Source organism: Lissotriton helveticus, chromosome 3_2 (assembly GCF_964261635.1).
Source record: "Lissotriton helveticus chromosome 3_2, aLisHel1.1, whole genome shotgun sequence".
Classification (NCBI taxonomy): Eukaryota; Metazoa; Chordata; class Amphibia; order Caudata; family Salamandridae; genus Lissotriton; species Lissotriton helveticus.
The window spans coordinates 271,160,443-271,181,524 of NC_136062.1; the positions used below are offsets into that span (position 1 = coordinate 271,160,443).

Genomic DNA, 21,082 nt, shown 5'->3' on the forward strand with positions numbered 1-21,082 from the left:
TAAAAATATGTATCTAATCAGTCACAGAAAATCTTACAATATAATACCATATATGATTAGATCAAAAAGGGCACAATTTAGCATAGCATGGGTAATGGGCAAGCAATGTATATGTTAAAAGTAGTTTTGGCATTTACATTTTTATAGTGGTTTATGCAACACCTACAACTGTCAACAATGCGGCTGCTATATGGAAGCATTTCGAGGAAATAAATGCATGTTCATTTTCACATTTTGTATAAAAATTATGAAGTCATACCTGGTTATTGGGGCTAAGATTAAGCAACCTCCAAGATGAGTACATGAGATCGGAGAAATGGTATAAAAGTCGTAGCCTGGCCCTAACTGTATGTGTGCTCACTTCTTTCAAAGATCCATACTGGGGAGGTATCACATCAGGTAAACCAAGCTGTAAAGGCACCGACACACCTGCCACAAAGGAAAGATTTCGCAATTAGAATTTCAACCTGTCAGTTCACAGTATCACACGTTTTAGTAAAACATTCTGACTATGAGGCACGCCATTCATAGTCCACGCTTTGCCAAAGGCAACAGGTCTCACCTTTGTGGCACATTTGCTTCGCCAATAGATGTATATATATAGAAATAGATAGATATATCCCCCAGTGGCAGTTACTACTTGGTAGTTATAGTTAGGATCACATTTCCATTGAAATCAGCTCCTTCCTGGAAAGTGTTGGGACGGTCCATTAACTGAGTGAGGGCTGAGAAAAAGGCAGTGGGGTTCCCAAAATGTATTTTCCCCATGCTATTTTCCATAGGAAGATTGAACAGCGATTCAGAAAAAAATGGCTGAACAGAGTTACACCAAATTTGACACAAAGCTAAACCTATATCATCAATGCATGCTTTTTGTGATTGGATGTAAATCCTTCCAGTAGCTTTTGAGAAATTAAGGTTCAAAATGTATATACCTGGGCATGGCCAGGGCCGGACTGGGAACCAAACCAGCCATGGCAAAGTACTCGGCTGCCCCACCGAGGGATTGGGGTGGGGGTACGGCGAGCTGTTTGCCAGGGCCGGTTTCGGCCGATTTTGTCACAGGGGTCGATATTGCAGCTATGCTGCAAAAACGGCCCTGTAACAAAAAACGGCACCACAGGGGCCCAAAACCGGCCCCCACCCTGACGGGAAACGCCCGGTGCCCGCTAAGGCCAGTCCGGCCCTGGACATGGCCAAAAGATTTGATTGACAGGCAGCAACTTGTTTTGCTAATAACTCTGGCATGGTTTGATGAATCTTCGCAGAAAGTTCCCCCAAAACATTAATCCAACTCAGCATCTTCGTGGAAAGTTTTGGGGAGATCCATTGAGCGGAGACCAAGAAAAAGGGAGCTCCAAAAATGCAATTGCCCAATGAAAATTCAATAAGGAATTTCAGACCGCGCTACAACCAAAATGGCTGACTGGAATTACACGAAAGGTGGCAGAAAGTTAGATCTTTACCAAGAGAGCATGCTTTTGGATTTGGAATAAATCTGTGATATGGAGTAAATCTGTTCAGTAGTTTTTGAGAAATTAAGGTTCAAATTCATAGATATCTGGACAGTTGGATACATGAGAGTATCGCCCACTACAGCATACAGCATGGTGCAATGGAACAGCCTACACAAGCCACTGATTAACTACCTTTGAGTGACTGCAATTTGCTCTTTATTAAGGAGCAACCCCACCCCCAAGGTACCTCCCTTCAGGTCCAGTGTTTTTACTTTATAATTTCTATAGTGGTGTGTTTTGAGCATGATGTGATAGCAAGATACTTTTGATGTAAGCACAGGCACATTCCAGCTTCATCAGATCTCATCTCCTGCTGATGCTGTTGTAAATTCCTTTCGAGTTGCCTTTGTTTATCTGACTACTGCTATGTCACATCAGCTCACATGAACTCTGAATTCCATAAAGCAAAGATGCGTTCTGAGAATGCTTCCTGCATTGCATTTAGTTAATCGTAAAAATTGTGATTACCTATTTTGTGAATGCCTTTGGTGTTGATGCATCCCAAAAGGCTATTTACCGGTCGCAAAGAACCCGATTCTGCGAATCGGCCTGTTTGCGACCGGTAAATAGCTTGATGCATGTGCTCCAATATACTGCAAATCAGTATTTGCAAGGTGCCGTAAAAACTTCACCCCTTCATAATTAACTTTTAATCGGGGCTTAGGTCTAACACATCATGCTTTTTGTGACAGAGGAACACACTTCACACACAAAACATAATTTGTTAGAAACCACCAAGAACACTCATCCGCATCAACCCGGGCACTCAAGGTCCGCAGAATTAGGAAACACGAGACAGGTGAGCAGTTTGTTGTTGCCCTTGCCTCGCGGAAATGGAAAGCACATTCAAAATACTCTTAGAAAGGTGTAAACTGACATCCTGATGTAGGCTCCGCTAGTGAAATGTTTTGATTCGCTGACAATATCTACCTGCATATCTAACACCATTCCCAGATGAGCACAACAATCACATGCTAATAAGTGTTGTTCAATGCCTTAAGGTCACTGCCCTCATCTCTATGGATCGCTTTTCCCTGTACCAGCTGACTACTATGTTTCTGCTTCACCCGTGGGATCCATGATCTCAAACAGATTTATATGGCACTGTCTGACCACAGGTAGGCTGCTGATAGTCCCCTCACACAAGCGCCTCCACGTCACAGTGCCACATTTGTAAGCAACTTGGCAATCTGGGAAAGCTAAGGTTTTCTCTTGTTAAGCACTAGTATGCTGCATCCATCAGAGAAGATACTGGCACACTGTTCCCATATCTAGTATCTGTAGTTATCACTGATATTCTCAATTCTGTATCCTAAGACACCACTGAACAAACCTGGAAACTAAGAATTTTCCTTGTTCTTGGGCTCCTGTATTTTGCCAGGGTTAGCCTCACCACAGTGACACATCCCTACTTTGAAATGAGGACATACAAGGCCCGTACCACGGTTAAGGGAATGCTGAGCGGCTCCACTGAAAGAAACAATGGAAATGTGCACTGCCACCTAGGTGTCTTCCTTCCAAGCTTCTGTCTTAGTTCAAGGGGGAGCTGCAGAGGAGCACAAGGTTCAGAGCTAATGGATGGGTTTAGAAGCTGACCTTGGGGAGCAGTAGTGATGTGGGGCATTTAATCCTTTGTATATCAATTCAGTATTCTCCTAAGGGCCTGCGATACCAAAGGGGATGATGGACGGAGCGTTTGAGCAAATCAAACATTCACCCCCAATTAACTGATCTGGGTTTAATCCATCATTATTCTTTAGCTCACTCCACCACCCCAGTTCAGACATGGCCACATGCAAATCAGTCTGACCCTGTGCCTCATGGGAACAGTCTAGCCCTAACTGCAAAGCCATGTCTTCCCTGGACCGGAAACAATCAGCCTGGGACCGGTTTCGGGTTCATATCCCTCATCAGCCAGTCTAGCTTGAATCCAGGGGCAGAGTGAGCAAAGGACCCACGTCTGGGCACACCCTGCCAACTCAGGGCGAACAAAGCGATACCAAAGGGGATGACGGACAGAGCGTTTGAGCAAATCAAACACTCACCCCCAGTCAACTGATCTGGGTTTAATCCATCATCATTCTTTAGCTCACTTCATCACCCCAGTTCAGACATGGCCATATGCAAATCAGTCTGACCCTGTGCCTAATGGGAACAGTCCAGTCGAACTGCCAAGCCATGTCTTCCCTGGACCCGAAACAAGCATACTGGGACCGTTTTCGGGTTCATAACCCTCATCAGCCAGGCTATCTTGAATCTATTGGCAGAGTGAGCAAGGGACCCAGGTCTGGGCATAACCTGCCAACTCTGGGCGAACAAAGCGATACCAAAGGAGATGATGGACGGAGCGTTTGAGCAAATCAAACACTCACAACCCAGTCAACTGATCTGGGTTTAATCCATCATCATTCTTTAGCTTTCTCCACCAACCCAGTTCAGACATGGCCATATGCAAATCAGTCTGACCCTATGCCTCATGGGAACAGTCCCGCCCGAACTGCCAAGCCAGTCCTACAAGACTAACAACCATCCTTGAATCAAGAACCCCAATTATTGGGAATCACAATCTTTCTTAATTTTTAATAGTATTAAAATGGCACCAGAACGTTGGCTTGTTCATGGTGGTTTTTGATGTCATGCCTGCACAAAGCAGAAGCACCTTCTAGAGAGTCAGTACTGTGTGCAAAATGTGCAATGGTTTTAGATCTTATGCCTGCACAAGCACACACACCTTATCAGTACTACGGGCAAAATATGTGATGGTTTTTGATCTTACGCCTGCACAAAGCACACACTCCTTATCAAAGAGCAATTCCCATGGGCAAAATATGCGCAGTCAAAGGGACAAGAAGAAAGAATCGGAAAACTGATGGCATAAGAGCAGGTGATCTGTTCACCGGGGATGAACCGACTGCACAAAGCACACGCACTTTAATAGAGAGTCTGGGCGACGGGCAAAATATGTGTCTCTAAAGGGACAGGGATGCAGATCTTGTGGGACACCCCCGCGCCGCACGGCCACCAGCTGCTGCGTGTGCCCCCAGTGCCTGCCTCTGTCTCAGCGCCGGCCTCGCTGCCGCCCTGAGCGATCTCCGTGGTGTTTCCCCCTTTTTACCAGTAACTGTGCTTGTTTTTCCCTGAATTTGTGCTTGTTTTTTATTTCTTCCCCATATCGTGTTTCACTGTAGTTTTCACCCGCTTTTTTCCTGTATTTGTGCTTGTTCTCCCCAGATCGTGTGTCACTGTATTTTCGCCTTGTTTTCACTCTGATTTGCGCTTGTAAATCGCCGCTTATCATCGCGCTTTGCCCCCGCTTCCCGCCACCGCCTTAAGCCCCGCCCCTTTTCTCTTCTGTTTCCCTCCCCGCTCCCGCCTCCCAGCTGCTCCGCCCACCCGCGCACTTGGCCTTAAATGGCGACCGTGCGACACAGGTGAGTGTGACCCACTTGTGGGACACCCCCGCGCCGCACGGCCACCAGCTGCTGCGTGTGCCCCCAGTGCCTGCCTCTGTCTCAGCGCCGGCCTCGCTGCCGCCCTGAGCGATCTCCGTGGTGTTTCCCCCTTTTTACCAGTAACTGTGCTTGTTTTTCCCTGAATTTGTGCTTGTTTTTTATTTCTTCCCCATATCGTGTTTCACTGTAGTTTTCACCCGCTTTTTTCCTGTATTTGTGCTTGTTCTCCCCAGATCGTGTGTCACTGTATTTTCGCCTTGTTTTCACTCTGATTTGCGCTTGTAAATCGCCGCTTATCATCGCGCTTTGCCCCCGCTTCCCGCCACCGCCTTAAGCCCCGCCCCTTTTCTCTTCTGTTTCCCTCCCCGCTCCCGCCTCCCAGCTGCTCCGCCCACCCGCGCACTTCGCCTTAAATGGCGACCGTGCGAACGCGCAGCGGTCACGCGCAGCGGGCGCGCCGATTGTGCGCCGAAGGTAAGCCCGTCTGCGCCCGTCCGCGACCGGACCGCGACCAGCGCCAGGACCCCTGGCCCCCACCGACGGAAGCCGACCCGACGAACCTACAGCGCCGCCGACCTCACCGCACTCAACACCGGCCACATCCCAGGATGTCACCGAGCCGCCCCGAAGCACACCCACGGACCCTTCAGCTGCCTCGCCTGCAAGTTCACCTGCATCCGGACCTTCCCTGCACCCGACAAGCCGAACTCCAGCAGCACCCACCTCAAGTGCATCCTGCTCAACACCCGCTCCATCCACAGACACGCCGTAGAACTCTGGAACCTGCTCGACACAACCGCCCCCGACGTTGCCTTCATCACCGAGACCTGGATGAACGCCTCCTCAGCCCCAGACATCGCCATCGCCATCCCAGAGGGCTACAAGATCACCCGGAGGGACCGCGACAACCAGACCGGAGGAGGCATCGCCATCATCCACAGAGACACCATCCGCATCACGACCAACACCGACGACACCCTCACCACCGCTGAACACCTGCACTTCCAGATCCACACCAACCCGAAGACCACCCTCAGAGGCACCCTGATCTACCGACCCCCGGGACCGCGCACACGATTCAGCGAGGACATCGCCGACTTCGTCAGCCCGCACGCTCTCCCCTCCGCCGACTACATCCTCCTGGGGGACTTCAACTTCCACCTGGAGAACAACAACGACCGCAACACCATCACCCTGCTCGACAACCTCAACAACCTCGGACTCAAGCAACTGGTGACCACCCCCACCCACCTCGCCGGACACACACTCGACGCCGTCTTCTCATCCAGCAAAGACGTCACCTTCAGCCACGCAACAGGACTCCACTGGACGGACCACAGCTGCGTCCACTTCACCTTCAGAAGAACGACGATCCACCAGCTCCAGCAACAGGTTGCTCGAAGAAGCTGGAACAAGATCACAGCCGACCAGCTCACCGCCTCCCTGAGCCAGCACCCTCCCGCCAGCTCAGCGAACCCCAGCCAGGCCGCCGACAACCTCACGAAGTGGATCAGCAACTGCGCGGACGAACTCGCCCCTCTAAGGACCCCGCCCAGCAGATCCTGCAGCAGAAAAACACCATGGTTCACCGACGAACTCAAGTGCTCCAAGAAGAACTGTCGAGCCCTCGAGAAAGCCTGGAGAAGGGAACCAACGACGGACAACATGACCACCCTCAAGCTCGCCACCCGGAAACACCACCAACTGATCCGCGCCACCAAGAAAAATGCATACAAGGACCGGCTGGACAACAACGCACACAACTGCAAGGAACTCTTCAACATCGTGAAAGAGCTCTCCAACCCCAACGCCGGAAACAACGACATCACACCGTCGCAAGACCTCTGCAACTCCCTCGCGTCCTACTTCCACAACAAGATCACGGACATACACAACAGCTTCAACAACCAACCAACGCAAGCCACAACCGCAACGACGCCACCATCCACCACCCTCCGCACCTGGACCCCGATCAGCACCGAAGACACCATCCGCACCATGAACTCCATCCATTCCGGATCTCCGACTGACCCCTGCCCTCACCACGTCTTCAACAAGGCCGACGCTGTCCTCGCACCCCACCTGCGGGACATCATCAACACCTCCTTCGACTCCGCCACCTTCCCTGAGAGCTGGAAGCACGCCGAACTCAGCGCTCTCCTCAAGAAACCCACAGCAGACCCCACCGACCTCAAGAACTACCGTCCCATCTCGCTCCTCCCGTTCCCGGCCAAAGTCATCGAGAAGACCGTCAACAAACAGCTGGCCGCCTTCCTCGAGACGAATGGATCCCTCGACCCCTCACAGTCCGGCTTCCGAGCGAACCACAGCACCGAGACCGCCCTCATCGCCGCCACCGACGACCTTCGAACTCTGATGGACAACGGAGAAACAGCGGCCCTCATCCTCCTGGACCTCTCCGCGGCTTTCGACACTGTCTGCCACCGCACCCTAGTACAGCGCCTCAGCAACATCGGAATCCAGGAGAAGGCACTGGAATGGATCACCTCCTTCCTCGACGGAAGAACACAAAGAGTCCGCCTACCACCGTACAAGTCAGAGGCCACCAAAGTCATCTGCGGCGTACCCCAAGGATCCTCGCTGAGCCCAACCCTCTTCAACGTCTACATGAGCCCCCTCGCGGCCATCGCACGCCAACACAACCTGAACATCATCTCCTACGCCGACGACACCCAGCTGATCCTCTCCCTGACCAACGACCCCGCCACCGCCAGAGCCAACCTGCACGAAGGGATGAGAGACGTAGCCGAATGGATGACGACCAGCCGCCTGAAACTGAACTCAGACAAGACGGAGGTCCTCATCCTGGGCTCCACGCCCTCCGCCTGGGACGACTCCTGGTGGCCCCCCGCCCTGGGCACCGCACCCAAACCGACGGACCACGCACGCAACCTGGGCTTCATCCTGGACTCCTCCCTCTCCATGACCAGACAAGTCAACGCCGTCTCCTCGTCATGCTTCAACATCCTGCGCATGCTACGTAAGATCTTCCGGTGGATCCCCACCGAGACGAGGAAGACGGTCACCCAAGCCCTCGTCACCAGCCGACTGGACTACGGCAACGCCCTCTACGCCGGAACCACTGCCAAACTCCAGAAGAGACTCCAGCGGATCCAGAACGCCTCGGCGAGACTCATCCTCGACATCCCCCGACGCAGCCACATCTCCGGACACCTGAGAGATCTGCACTGGCTCCCGGTCAACAAGAGAATCACCTTCCGGCTCCTCACCCACGCGCACAAAGCCCTACACGACCAAGGCCCGAGCTACCTCAACAACCGGATCAACTTCTACACTCCCAAGCGCCTCCTCAGATCAACCAACCACGCCCTCGCCGCCGTCCCCCGCATTCGAAGAGCGACAACAGGAGGAAGATCCTTCTCCTACCTGGCCGCCAAGACCTGGAACTCACTTCCGACCAATCTGCGCCTGACCCAAGACCACCTCTCCTTCAGGAAGAAGCTCAAGACCTGGCTGTTCGAGCAGTAGCGGCACCCCCCCCCCTCCCAGCGCCTTGAGACCCTACGGGTGAGTAGTGCGCTCTACAAATGACCTGATTGATTGATTGATTGATCAGGAGTACTGATTTGACAAAAAAACGGGGACATGTTCACTGGGTATGAACCAATGAGGAATGTGTACTCTAAGCACAAACCCTAAAAATGCCTTACCATATATAAACACGGTTGCAAGGCCCACCTAAACACGCCATATAAGTAATTTCTTTTTGGGACTTTAGAGCAATTGTTCCTTTTTTTAATGTACTCGAGGATTTAAGTTGGGGTTTACTAAAGATTCATTATTATAGATTTTTATAATGTTATTTCACTGCAATGCAAGTGTTTTAATTACTTATGCAAATAAATAAATTTCAATAACAACTCATAACCCAACTCTCTATTTAGGAGAAAACTGAATGGGATCTCTTCTGTCAGACAGAAATTAGAACTAAGGTGACTACTTGCACCCAGGGCATTATGGAAGCGCCCTTGTTTACTAGGAGACTGATCCTTTTTTCCTAAGGTCAGCCATAGAGACCGCTTTAATTCTTTTTCAGCCTAATGTAATAATAAATACATAGATACGTAGAGGGGCTTTGGGGCAGCCCTATGCGTCCCTTAGTCTGTTCTACTTTTATTGCCATTTGCTTCCTCACACCACAGCATGAAGCATGGGGAAACTGGTTAGCCCACTTCAGCCACTGGGCTCTTTTGTGCTGTTAGTGATGCCATTTTGCCTGATCATGAGCACATCCGCTAAAGAGTTAAAAAAGGCTGGTCGGCCAATACTTTGCTCTACACAATGTGGTCTTCTTCCTAATCTCTATCCATTTTTCATTTTTTTCCCCAGTCATAGTTGTGTGTTTAAACCATATCACCAGATTAGAGTAAATAAAATAAAACATTACTTTCCTTTGTGCCAATAAGAATCATTTTCCTATGAGGTGTTTTACAACTAAAACAGCTTCTACGGCTGTACTAAATATGCTTGCTTGCTAGGAAGTGGCATATTGAGTTAATAAAATTCTGTGGTTTGGTTAAAAAAAAATGTTTTAACTATTGCACGTATATGTCCATCACGTTTTGGTGGAGGCATTTTGTTTTCTGGCTTTTTTGTTTCTGTTTGCGGCATAGGTTTGATGAAGCCAAATTTATTAACTTTTATCTTCTTTTTTTTAAAGGGATGGCCTCCGACATTGAAAACAGATTAAAAGATTAAGGGCCTGATTTAGACCTTGGAAGTAATGGTCCCGCTGTCACTTTTTCCACGTAATCACCACCCACCTACTCGGCAGTTCGTCCTCTCTATTTGGATATAGGCAGGTTCACGGATTTAAGACCGCCTGTGTCCTGCCGACTCTTACACGAATTCTCACCCGCGGCGACGGCATCCTAGGCAGAAGCGGCTGTCAGAGAGAATCCAGCCAAAATGACCGCCAAGCAAATCATGGTTTGGCTTTCTGTCAAAGCAACTGTGGCGGGAATATCTCCTACTTTTGAGTTGGAGGAATCAAAGAAGATGAGGCAAGAACGTACGTTTATTTTTACTGTTTTCCACATATGTTACCGTCTTGAATCCCATCATCCAGGTCCCTTTTTTGCAGCTCCGACTTTGCAGCTTAGCTCTTGCAGCTTAGCTCTGGTGGAATGAGCACGCAAACCCTCAGGGGGTTGCCTTTTAGTCAATGCGGAGCAGGTTTTGATACAGAGTACTATCCATCGTAAGATGATACTTTTCCATACGGCCTGTCCCATCTTCCCTCCGACAACTCCCAAGAAGAGTTGGTCATCCACTTGGAAAACTCAGGTGCGATCAAGGTAGAAAGACAACACTCTTTTTGGGTTCAGACGGTGAAGTCACATTAAAAAGTAGGCAGAGTGATGGATTGGCCTACGTGAAATGGAGTGAACACTTTTGGAAGAAAGGAAGCTCTTGTACGAAGCACCAGTTTGTCTGGGTAGATGGCAAGATAAGAAGGCTTGGATGACAAGGCCTAAAGCTCACTGACCCTCCAGGAAGATGTTATAGCCACCAGCAAGATCGTCTTGATGGACAGGAGCCTGAGTGGACAATTGTGAAAAGGCTCAAAGGGAGTGCACATAAGGAAAGTGAGGATGAGATTGAGGTCCCAGTGTGGCATAATAACAGGGAGAAGGTAGAAAGAAATGTTCTAAACCTTTCAGACACCTATTTACAATAGGGTATTTGAAGAGAGATGGCTGATCAGGCAACTGCAGAAAAGCTGAAATGGCAGAGAAATAGCCCTTCAGAGTGCCCAAGGCAGAGCACTGCTGGACAAGGGAAATGATGAACAGGAGAACCTGAGAAAGGAGATCAATTTGTCTTTCTGTACTACATGCCACACATTTGGCCAACAGCAGGAGTAAAACGTCTTAGTGGCAGGACGCCAGGCTGCCCAGATAGTGCCACAGAGTTCAGGACAAAGTTCAAAAGCTGTCCACTGTCGCTAATCAATTTCCATGTAAGTAGGCAAAGCGTTGACAGGTTCGGGTGAAGAACCTCCCCTGCGGCTGCGACAGAAGATTCTCCCAAAGGGGTATCCTGATCGGAGAACTGAAAGCCACACTCAACAGCTTGGGATACCAGACTCTCCAGCCGAGTTCTGAGCCACAAGGATGACTTGTTCCTGGGCGTTACTGGGAGTGGTGTGGGTGGAAAGGCGTAAAGGAGGTCTGAGCTCCACTCGAGTTGAAAAGTGTCTCTGAGCCGCCTTGAAAACTCTAGCACGCAGAACTGCTGACATTGCACATTCTCGTCATTAGCAAACAGATCTAACCAGGGCTTTCTCCACTGCTGAAAGAGACCTTGCACCATCTCCGGATGGAGACGCCATTCTCGATCCGTGAGGTATCTTCAGCTGAGTTCGACCGCTCTGGTGTTCAGTGAACCTGCCAGATATTGAACCACCAGGAAAATCCCCTGCTGTTCCAGCCATGTCCAGAGAAGCAGGGGCTCTTGACAAAGGGCCCATGACCCCACACTGTCTTTTTTTGTTGTAGTACCACATGGCAATGGCAAACACTTGCACCATCCTTCACTGGATGGAGGGAAGAAAGGCTTTCAATGCCAAATGGATGGCTCGGAGCTCCAACAGGTTGATATGAAGACTGGATTCCGCCAGAATCCTCTGATTTCCATCTCTCCCAGATGACTGCCACATCCCAGGAGTAGCGAATCTGGCACTACTGTGAACTCTGGTGGAGAGAGGTATTCCACTAACCCAATTGCGGTTCGTTAACTGCAGATCTTTTGTAGTTCCCTCTAAGTTCTGGACCATGTCGGAGAGATTCCCCATATGCTGCGCCAACTCGAACTTCAGGTCCCACTGCAGAGCCTGCATATACCAATAGGCATGTGTCACCAGCCAGATGCAGGAGGCTATGTGGCCCAGCAGCCTCAGAGTCAGTCTCACTGAAATCCAGGATAGAGGATGAAATATCAGAATCATAGCCTGAATATCCTGGACACGCCATTTGGGTGGATAGGCTCGAAAGTGCACCATGCCCAGAACAGCTCCAATGAAAGGGAATGTTGAGGGTGAGTCAGGTATGACTTTGGCACTTTGATAGTGAACCCCAGTGAATGTCGGAGATCCACTGTACTCTGGAGGTGGAAGACGACAGCCTGGGGCAAGCCCGCCTTCAACAGCCAGTCGTTGAAATAGGGGAAAACTGACACCCCTGATCTACGCATATCATCTGCAACCACCGCCATCACCTTGGTGAAAACCAAAGTTGCACTGGGGAGGCCAAAGGAGAGCACAGTGAACTGAAAGTGCTCGTGGCTCACTGTGAACCGCAGGCAATCCCTGTGGGCAGGCAGGATGGGAATATGGAAACATGTGTTCTTCAAGTCCAATGTTACCATCCAGTCTCCCAACATCCAGGGCAGATAGGACTTGAGCAAGAGTAAGCCTCATGAACTTCTCCTTCTTGAGAAAGAAGTTGAGAGAGCGCAGGTCAAGGATAGGACAAAGGCCTCCGACACCAGAAAGTAGAAGGAATAACAACCACAACCCATCTTTGGTATCAGCACTCTCTCTATGGCTCCTTTGGCCAAAAGAGCCATCATTTTCTGGGGAAGAAGCGATAGGTGGTCCTCTGTCAGCCAGTCATAAGTAGGTGGCATGCAGGGAGGGATTGTCTCAAAGAGGAGGTAATAGCCCTTTCGGACAATCTGCAAAACCCACCTATCCGATGTTATGGACTGTCAGTGACCCAGGTGATGGCGAATCCTGCCACCTACTGAGTGCTCATGATGGTAAACAGGCAGACTAAGAAGGTTTGGAGGCTGCGGCTGCTGGGAGAGGGGTGTGGTGGACTGACTTGACCGCTGGCCACCCGACCCATGAGGCTGGTAGGTACCTCGTCTGTGGCCAGGCAGAGGCTAGAAAGCTTGGGCGCCGTGGAGGCTGGCCGTGTAAGAATATGGATGCACGTCCCTTCTGTGACCCCACAAAAGCAGCGAAAGGCAGATTGAGGTGCCATAGAAAAGCCCAAGGACCTGGCTGTAGCCCTGCTGTTCTTAAAGCGCTCCAGCGCCGAATCTGTCTTGTCTCAAAAGAAACGTGAGCCATCAAAGGAAGTGTCTATGAGTGAATTCTGGACATCCCCAGAAAAGCCAGTAGTCCTTAACAAGGCATGGTGTTACAGGGCCTCTGTTGACGAAACCGCTCTGCCTAGTGAGTTGGAGGCGTCTAGTCAACATCAAATGGTCAATTTAGCTGCATCCCTCCAGTCGGCAAGAGCCTGGGAGAGCACTGCCAGAGCCTCCTTTGGGACCGTTGGCAGCACCTGCACCACCGTATCCCACAGGGCTTGGGAACAGCAGCCCAAAAGGCATATGGTTTTCACCAACCACAATGCCAGGGTGGTGGAAGACGCCATTTTCTGCCTAAATTATTCAGGCTCTTGGATTCCTGATCCGGCGGAGCGATTGGCGATGCGCCAAGATTTTCATGTTAAGGGGAGGTTTGGACAAACAAGGTGTTCCGTGAAGAATTTGGGCTTCCCTGGAGTGGGGCGGTAGCGGGTCACAATTGTCCTGTTCAAAAGGGCCCCTGTGTTAGACCTGGACCAAGTCCCTAGTGGGACATCAGTAAGTGCTTCGTTGAATGGGAGAAGCGATTCTGAAGGGGACACTCCCAGTTGAAACACTTCCATCAAAACATTTGTCTTGACTGCCACTGAGTGCAACTAAGGTCCAGGACCTCAGCTGCCCCGCACCACTTTAGTGAATGAAGCTCCTTCCTCAGTTTTCACAGTAAGGGGGAGCAAGCATGCCAGTATCTGTAGAAGTTTCCAGTCCGCTGTTGTCACCTAGATCTTCACTCCAGTCCAAGGATTCATAAGGCTGGTCCAGCAACCCCTCCCCCCTCGTCTCGGAGTTCTAGCTCATAGACATAGGGCACCGTCTCTGGCCTGGAAAGCATGGCTTCATTTGGTCTTGGACAAATCCCCTCCAGTCTGTGTTGGAGTCAGGGATGTAAATTAGGTGCCAGGAGCATCGGCCCCGGAGCCGGATGGTTGACATGGCACGACCTGCACTGGTCTGAATCCATCTGTGGATCCCTGGGGCCCCATTGGTGCCAGAGCCGCCAGTGTGGATCCAGTAGGGGCTCCTCCTGAACCCGTGGGGCCCAAAAGCAGGCCAGAGGGAACAGGCCGCTCAAATATGAGGCGCATGGCCTTATAAAACTCTTGAAGTTGAGTGGAGGTCGCTCGGCTCCCACAAACGCAGGGAGGCACAGAGGCGACCCGGGCACTGGCTCAAATGCGGATCCAGGCCTCGAGTGAGGTTTCCGCGTCTAGTCGACCGATGGATGAGGTGAAGACGAAGCATGTTTTGACATCTTTTTGTGCGGAGACTTACCCGAATGTCTCAATGACTTTGAATATGACAACGACCTCTGTCTCCACAACTGCTCCTGGGACTTTCCTCTCGACTGAGACCTAAAGTGTCGCAGTGTTAAACATCGGGACGTCAGGAGCTTGTGGTAGCGCTCCCTCAAGGCCGTCAGACGCACAGCATGGCAGTCTGAACAGGCATGCGGGTTGTGGTTTTGGTTGAGGAACCAGAGGTAAAGGAGGTGCGGGTCAGTCACTGACATCTGTCGGTGACAGCTGCCACAGAGCTTACCGGCCTTCTTAGGTGACATCTGTGCCACACCAGGAGGTAAGACCTCAGAAAAGATTTCAACAAAAAGATCAAAAAGCTTAGTCAAAAGTGACTGAGGGGTAGCTCTTCCTGGATCTGCACTGACTGGTGCGGAAACAAAAGAACTGACATCAACGCGCTTGGATGGCGCCTATACAGGCACCGCAAACATCAATTCCGACGTGGACGATGCCAAGCGGAACCACGCAACGCCACATACCGGAGTGCAGGGATACTGCTCACGAAAGAATTTCCCATCCAGTCTGACGCCTGGGGAATAATTCTACCATAAAGAATCTGCGACTAGAAGTCTCTATCAGATAATGTTATTTTGCCATTTATACAAACAGTTAACCAACACAGATTTGTTTTGTCTGTATTAAAAAGCAGGGACAGATTTTGAAGGTAAGCTTTCATTCAGAGCTTGCATGTAATGACTGTCAAAAGCCAAGCCCTGAAGCAACTGGCAACACCTCCAATGACACATAAGCATTCTAAAATTCTAATAAATCAAAGACTGTTACTCAGACAACAAGACCCAACACAGCCTGGGACACAGCTTACATTAACTGACTGCCAGGGATCAGCAGCCTGGTGCCTCGAACAAAAACAACTGCTGGAGCTGCACAACCATTTATGACTAGGCCTGAACAAAAAATTGTTTACCGTAATCATGCATAATTGTTGACATTCCGTGTTATGTTTGTTATGGAAAATGCCAACGATTACAGCATTTCCCCATGTTGCATAATTGAGCGTGTAATGCTTTTTTGGGTGAATGCTCTGTCTGCAGGATCCTCATCCTTTAGACACAGACCCCTGATACATTGCGGTCTGTTCTGACAATATTTACAGCCTCAAAATAAATAAATTGCAGCCCAAAAAAGCAAACTTTTCTTCATTTTTGCAACAGTCTCAAAACATGCCTGTCACAAACATACTGTGGCCTAGATGTGGGACTAGCAAACTAGCACTGTACAACATGAGAGCGCTGCGAAGACAAATATATGGTGCCAGGGAGAATGCAGATTTCAATTTTAAAGCTGCGCTCTCTCGGTCACCACCATGTCAGAACTGGTTGTAAAGGCAGCATTGCTTTATGAAAATGCGCACTAGTCCAGCAAACACAAAACGGCTGAAAGGGCTGACAAATAACCTTTAATGATGCCCACTGCAAGACCTTGCTGGGGCAAAGATAAAACAAACAACAAAATATTCACCAGTTTGGTTGGTAAGGGGTCTGTGTTGGGGATCCCACGCCAGGCCACAAATTGGTCCTAGCGCATAAATAAACTTTGTAGAGAGATACTTGGCTGCAAAGATGACACTGACAACCTCAGACAATATCTTCTTCAGAACTCAGGACAGAAGAGGCAGTGGAGAAACTGTGGACAGGAGTCCTGTGCTCCACTTTAGCCTGAATGCATCTACTAGAGAGAGCGTTCTTGGTAACTCCAATACACGGAGGTTTTTGAAATGGTGCTTTTTCTAAGGTGGATAACAAATCGAGCCAGAGCTCTTCCCACTGTTGGAAGACATCCTGCGCAACTTCAGATCCATTCTTGATCTGCCAGGTTTCACCAGCTGAGATTGTTCATTCTGGCATTTAACATGGTTCACGACCAGGGAGATACCATGAAGTTCCAGCCATCTCCAGAGGCATAGCCCCTCTTGGCCCATGGCCCCACTCTTTCCTGCTTGCTGCAGTACCACATGACAGAGGTGTTGGTTGCCTGTGCGAACCTGCACCTGCCTTCCATTGTAGGATGGTAGGAAGGCCTTCAACGCCAGGCACATGACCTCACTCTTTCTCCCTCTCCAGCCTAGCAGGAATGTATCTGTCACCACTGTCAGCTCTGGAAGGGACAAGGGTCTGCAGCGGGTCCCGTTGTGATCAAGCAGCCCCCACTGCAACTCTTCTTGAGCCTGCCTTCAACATCATTATTGAGGTACAGGAAAACTAGTTTACCCAAGCTCTCAAGATGGACAGTAACCACTACTATCATTTTTGTGAACACCTGAGGGGTGAAGGTAAGGCCGAAGCGTGGCACAGCAAACTGGAAATGCCCATGGCCAACCTAGAATTGCAGTTAATGTCTGTGAGACTGCAGAATAGGTGCATGAAAGTACACATTCTGCAGGTTCAAGGCTACCAATCAGTCGTCCGGATTCAGAGCAGATGAAACTTGAGTCAGAGAGAGCATTTTAAATTTGCCCTTCTGCAGAGGCCTAAGATAGAATGAAGACTGCCGTCATTCTATGTTATCATTATCATCATGTGGTAGTAAATCATTTCCATTTTCATCTCCAAGTGATGGCCAATTCTGGTTAGAGTTGGAATCAAAACGCTGGTGGAGCAACGAAGGATGGCTCTGTGGTAGAGGCAGTATTTTGTCAGACTCAGATAGTATATGAAGGAGGTGCAAAGGAGTGGAGTGAGAAAATGACCACGTTTGGGAGTCGAGATAGAGCAGGCTTTAGGTTGGACACTACAGTCAGCAGAGGATTCACCTTTGGCAATGTTGGGACCAGCGTAAAAAAAGAAGGGACTGCACAGGTCTTGGAGTCTGAGTGGAAGTCGTACCATGTTTGTGCATAACCTGAGACAGGTTCCAGATGCTCTGACGGAGCCGAGGACGAATCCTCCAGCGGTAATCAGACTAGATCCCTCTGCGGATCCATGGGGCTTGAAGGCAAAACAGAGAGAGCCGGAAGAGTGACAAAAATATGCAGCTTAGCCTCTGGAAAGGTCTCGACCAGCTCTGGTGCCGCCAACGAGGTTCTTCACGATCAACTGGGTTTTCAACTCCTCAATCAGAGATCGGGAGCGAGATCAAGTGGCACCATGATGCCCTCACCACTTCTCTTTAGATAGTTAGTAGGGGGATAGGGTTGAGTCCTGCTTTTACTTCTTGTGTTTCCGCTTTGACTTCGATTTGAACTTTGACTTAACGGAGGACCTTGACTGCCCAGAGAACCAGTCACTCTGGGAAGGCGCTGAGCCACACAGCACCAATGCTGAAGAAAGGTTTCTGGATCCAGTTTGGCACCTGTAGAGTATTTAAGGTGAGAAATCGGCAGCTACATGTATCCATCAGAAAATAGTTTTTATTAAAGTAAATTTATATCTATTTCAAGAGTAATAATAGCAACTCTGGGGTTGAGGCTCGCATTCTTTCAGGCAACATAAATTAGGAGATGATGAGCTAAAGGGAATTCACTGATTAATGCAGACAGCAGACTCGTTTAACAAGACTTCAGGCCCAGCTCTAGGTGCGGCTGTGACTGGAGAGATATCGGCCACAATGTATGAGAACTTGTTCTAGGAAGAGTCATGCGCAACACACCCAATTCGTCAGTAACATGTCACAACTGGCACTTGTCAAGGGCTTTTACCATTTTTTGATGGTGGGAGCCAGGCTTACTTTTGACAGATGCCAAAGTTCTACATATCTGCACATGCAATTTCATGATTCAAAACTTTTTGATGGTACTCAAGCAGTCAAAAGATTGACATGAAAAGTATGAAACCATTAGAAAACCTTTTACCTGGTGCTCTTGGTGGAACTGGTGGGGCTGTCCAAGCAGCACTGTGACAACGCCCTGCAGAAATCTGACGTACGCTTTTTCCTTGCAGCGTAGTTGTTAAAGTTGGTTCTCTAACATGGTTTGTGTGGCCCAAGCCAAGCTATAAAACAGTAAACAATACATAAGCAAAAGATGCAATATAGCAGTAAAATATACTTTACATGCTATTTAAGCTGCATATTAAAAAAACAGCAATAAAAGGACAGTTAATGAAAACTCCAAAAGGGCTAGCACCTGATTTTACAAACATGAGTTGAGCTTTAAGGTTGATGATCAGCTTACTGTACAGGATGGTAAGATCTGGAACTAGTTTCAGAACTACTTCATAGCACAAAGGTAAGCATGATACAATCTACAGATGTAGAACTACTGTGACAACTGTTTTATTCTGGGAGGCAGTCTCACAAAACAGACTATCCACTTAATTTCCACTCACTGAAACGTTATGTATCCATTGGTCTTCAGCCCTCGAAAGGTTCTGGGAAATAATGCAGAATCTACATCTACTCAACAAATCACAGGTGTATTAGAGGAATAGTTCTGCAATTTTACTTTTAAAGCGAGTTCTCAACATTTGTGAATATGTACCATCACAAATAAACTTTTCGTCACTCAATATACAGTATACATATCCTAAGATTATGAACAAGCAAATATATACTTGTCTAACAATTAACACAATAGGTATTCTATATAGACATGACAATATATAGCTGTGTCTTGTGATGTGGAAGGAAATGCAGACTTTAAAATGAAATGCAGCACAAATCACGATGCTCAACAATTAAAAATAGTTCTGGGTAATTCGTAAAACCTTATTCAATTTAGAATAAAGTTAGAACACACTAGATTTTAATTTTGGACTACATAGTACGTGAGAATGTAGACATTTTTTCACTGCAGGTCCTGGATGCACAAGTTACTTACCTTTGGTAACGATATATCTGTAAGAAACAATAGTTAGTATTAGATTCCTTACCTTAGAATATCCCCAGTCTGGATCCGGAAACTTTTGCGTAGCAGTACCCCTGCGGGTCGCCAGGCGAGGTCTGCGGCTCCGCGTCCGTCGTAGGCGCCGGGATGACGTCGCCGGAGTACTTAGTCGCCGCCCTCGCGCGCTGACGTCAGTTCTTATACACAGCTTTTCCGTGCAAGAAACCCAGAGCCATGATAAAAACCAACACTGGTGCCATAAAAACTATGGCCCTGAAAGGGAATGACCTTAACCCTAGATATCGGTTCGCAGATCGGGGAGGATTGGTGGGGCGGTAAGGAATCTAATATTAACTTCTGTTTCTTACAGATATATCGTTACCGAATGGAAGTAACTTGTGCATTTGAAAGAAACAGGTTAGTATTAGAATCCTTACCTTAGAATAGATACCCCAGCAATACAACCGCGGTGGTGGGACTTCGAACCAATGATCACACCAGAAAGTCCTGGAGAACGGAACGGCCGAAAAAGCCATCTCTCCGGACTTGGCTGTCCAGGCAGTGGTGTCTTGTGCAGCGAGGCCCACGTAGCTGCCTGACAGATGTCCTGCAAGGGGACTCCCCGACCCAGGCCAGTAGTAGCCGCCGTGGCCAGAGTGGAATGGGCACGGCGCCGCACAGGAGGCTCCTTTTTAGCCAGTGAATAACAAGTCTTGATGCACAAAACGAGCCATCGAGAAATGGTCCGTTTGTGCACCGCCCATCCCTTCTTAGCGCCCACGTAACCAACAAAGAGTTGGTCATCCACCCGGCTTGTGCGATCCAGATAGTATGAGAACGCACGTTTTGGGTCCAGACGGTGGAGCCTCTCTTCCTCTTTCGAGGGATGGGGAGGCAGAAAGAAGGTGGGCAAAGTGATGGACTGCCCGATGTGGAAGGCTGTGACGACCTTGGGAAGTAAAGAGGGACGTGTCCGAAAAACAACTTTGTCCGGATGGACAGAAAGGAAAGGAGGTTTAGAAGAAAGAGCCTGCAGCTCACTCACTCTCCTGGCAGAGGTGATGGCAACCAGGAATGCAGTCTTAAGAGTGAAAAGACGAAGAGGACAGTTATGAAGTGGCTCGAAGGGAGCGCACATCAAATAAGTCAGAGCAAGATTTAAGTCCCACTAAGGCATCTCGAAAGGAAGAGGGGGAACATATGAGTGATGCACTTCAAGAACCTATTTACAACTGGGGACTTGAAAAGAGAGGGCTGATCAGGGAGCCTTAAGAAGGTAGAAATGGCAGAGAGGTAGCCCTTAAGAGTGCCCAGAGCAGAGCCCTGCTGGGCAAGAGAAATAAGAAAGAGGAGAACCTCAGAAAGGGGGGCAGAGAGTGGATCCACAGCCTTTGCTGTGCACCATGCCACAAATTTGATCCACCTGCAGGCGTATGCGGATTTTGTGGAGGAGCTGGCTAAGCCAAGAGCTTTTCAACCCTATTAGCAGCAGGATGCAATGTTTTTTCAGAGGCTCAACGGGAGGGCCTAGAAAATCCGTTCACAGCAGAGTTCATTCCAGCACTAAAAGAGCATGAAACCCCTAAATGATCTGGGACAAGGAGTTGGGTTACCCACTCCTTTTTAGGTCTTGCCTACGCAGCGCACATGCGCTGCTTAGGAGGAAACCTTTAGAAATTAATTCAGTTTTTCAAGCAAAAACGTGCAAGCCTTGCATTGCTTTGAATGGCAACGCGTGCACGTGATTCCCTTGCGGGAGCGAGCTTTGAAACCATCTGTTTGTAATTAACAGATGGTTCCTGCTCGCTCTCGCAAGGGAAATAGGCACAGGCCCTCTCCTCTCTTCCCTCCCCCTCTCTACAGTGTCTACAGGCTGCAGGGGCCATATGTTTT

At 49.0% G+C, this 21,082-nt stretch overlaps 1 protein-coding gene across 6 annotated transcripts in view; it reads right to left on the reverse strand.

Annotated features, from left to right (window-relative positions):
• Positions 1 to 21,082, reverse strand: part of HERC1 (HECT and RLD domain containing E3 ubiquitin protein ligase family member 1) — a 2,088,313-nt gene that overhangs the window by 168,241 nt on the left and 1,898,990 nt on the right. For all 6 annotated transcript variants that reach the window (XM_078685198.1, XM_078685199.1, XM_078685195.1 and 3 more), the window contains exons 70-71: positions 18,218 to 18,356; positions 260 to 429 (exon numbers count right to left, since the gene is read on the reverse strand). In XM_078685198.1, the coding sequence (XP_078541324.1) occupies positions 260 to 429; positions 18,218 to 18,356 (309 nt within the window). The remainder of the gene's footprint in view (positions 1 to 259; positions 430 to 18,217; positions 18,357 to 21,082) is intronic.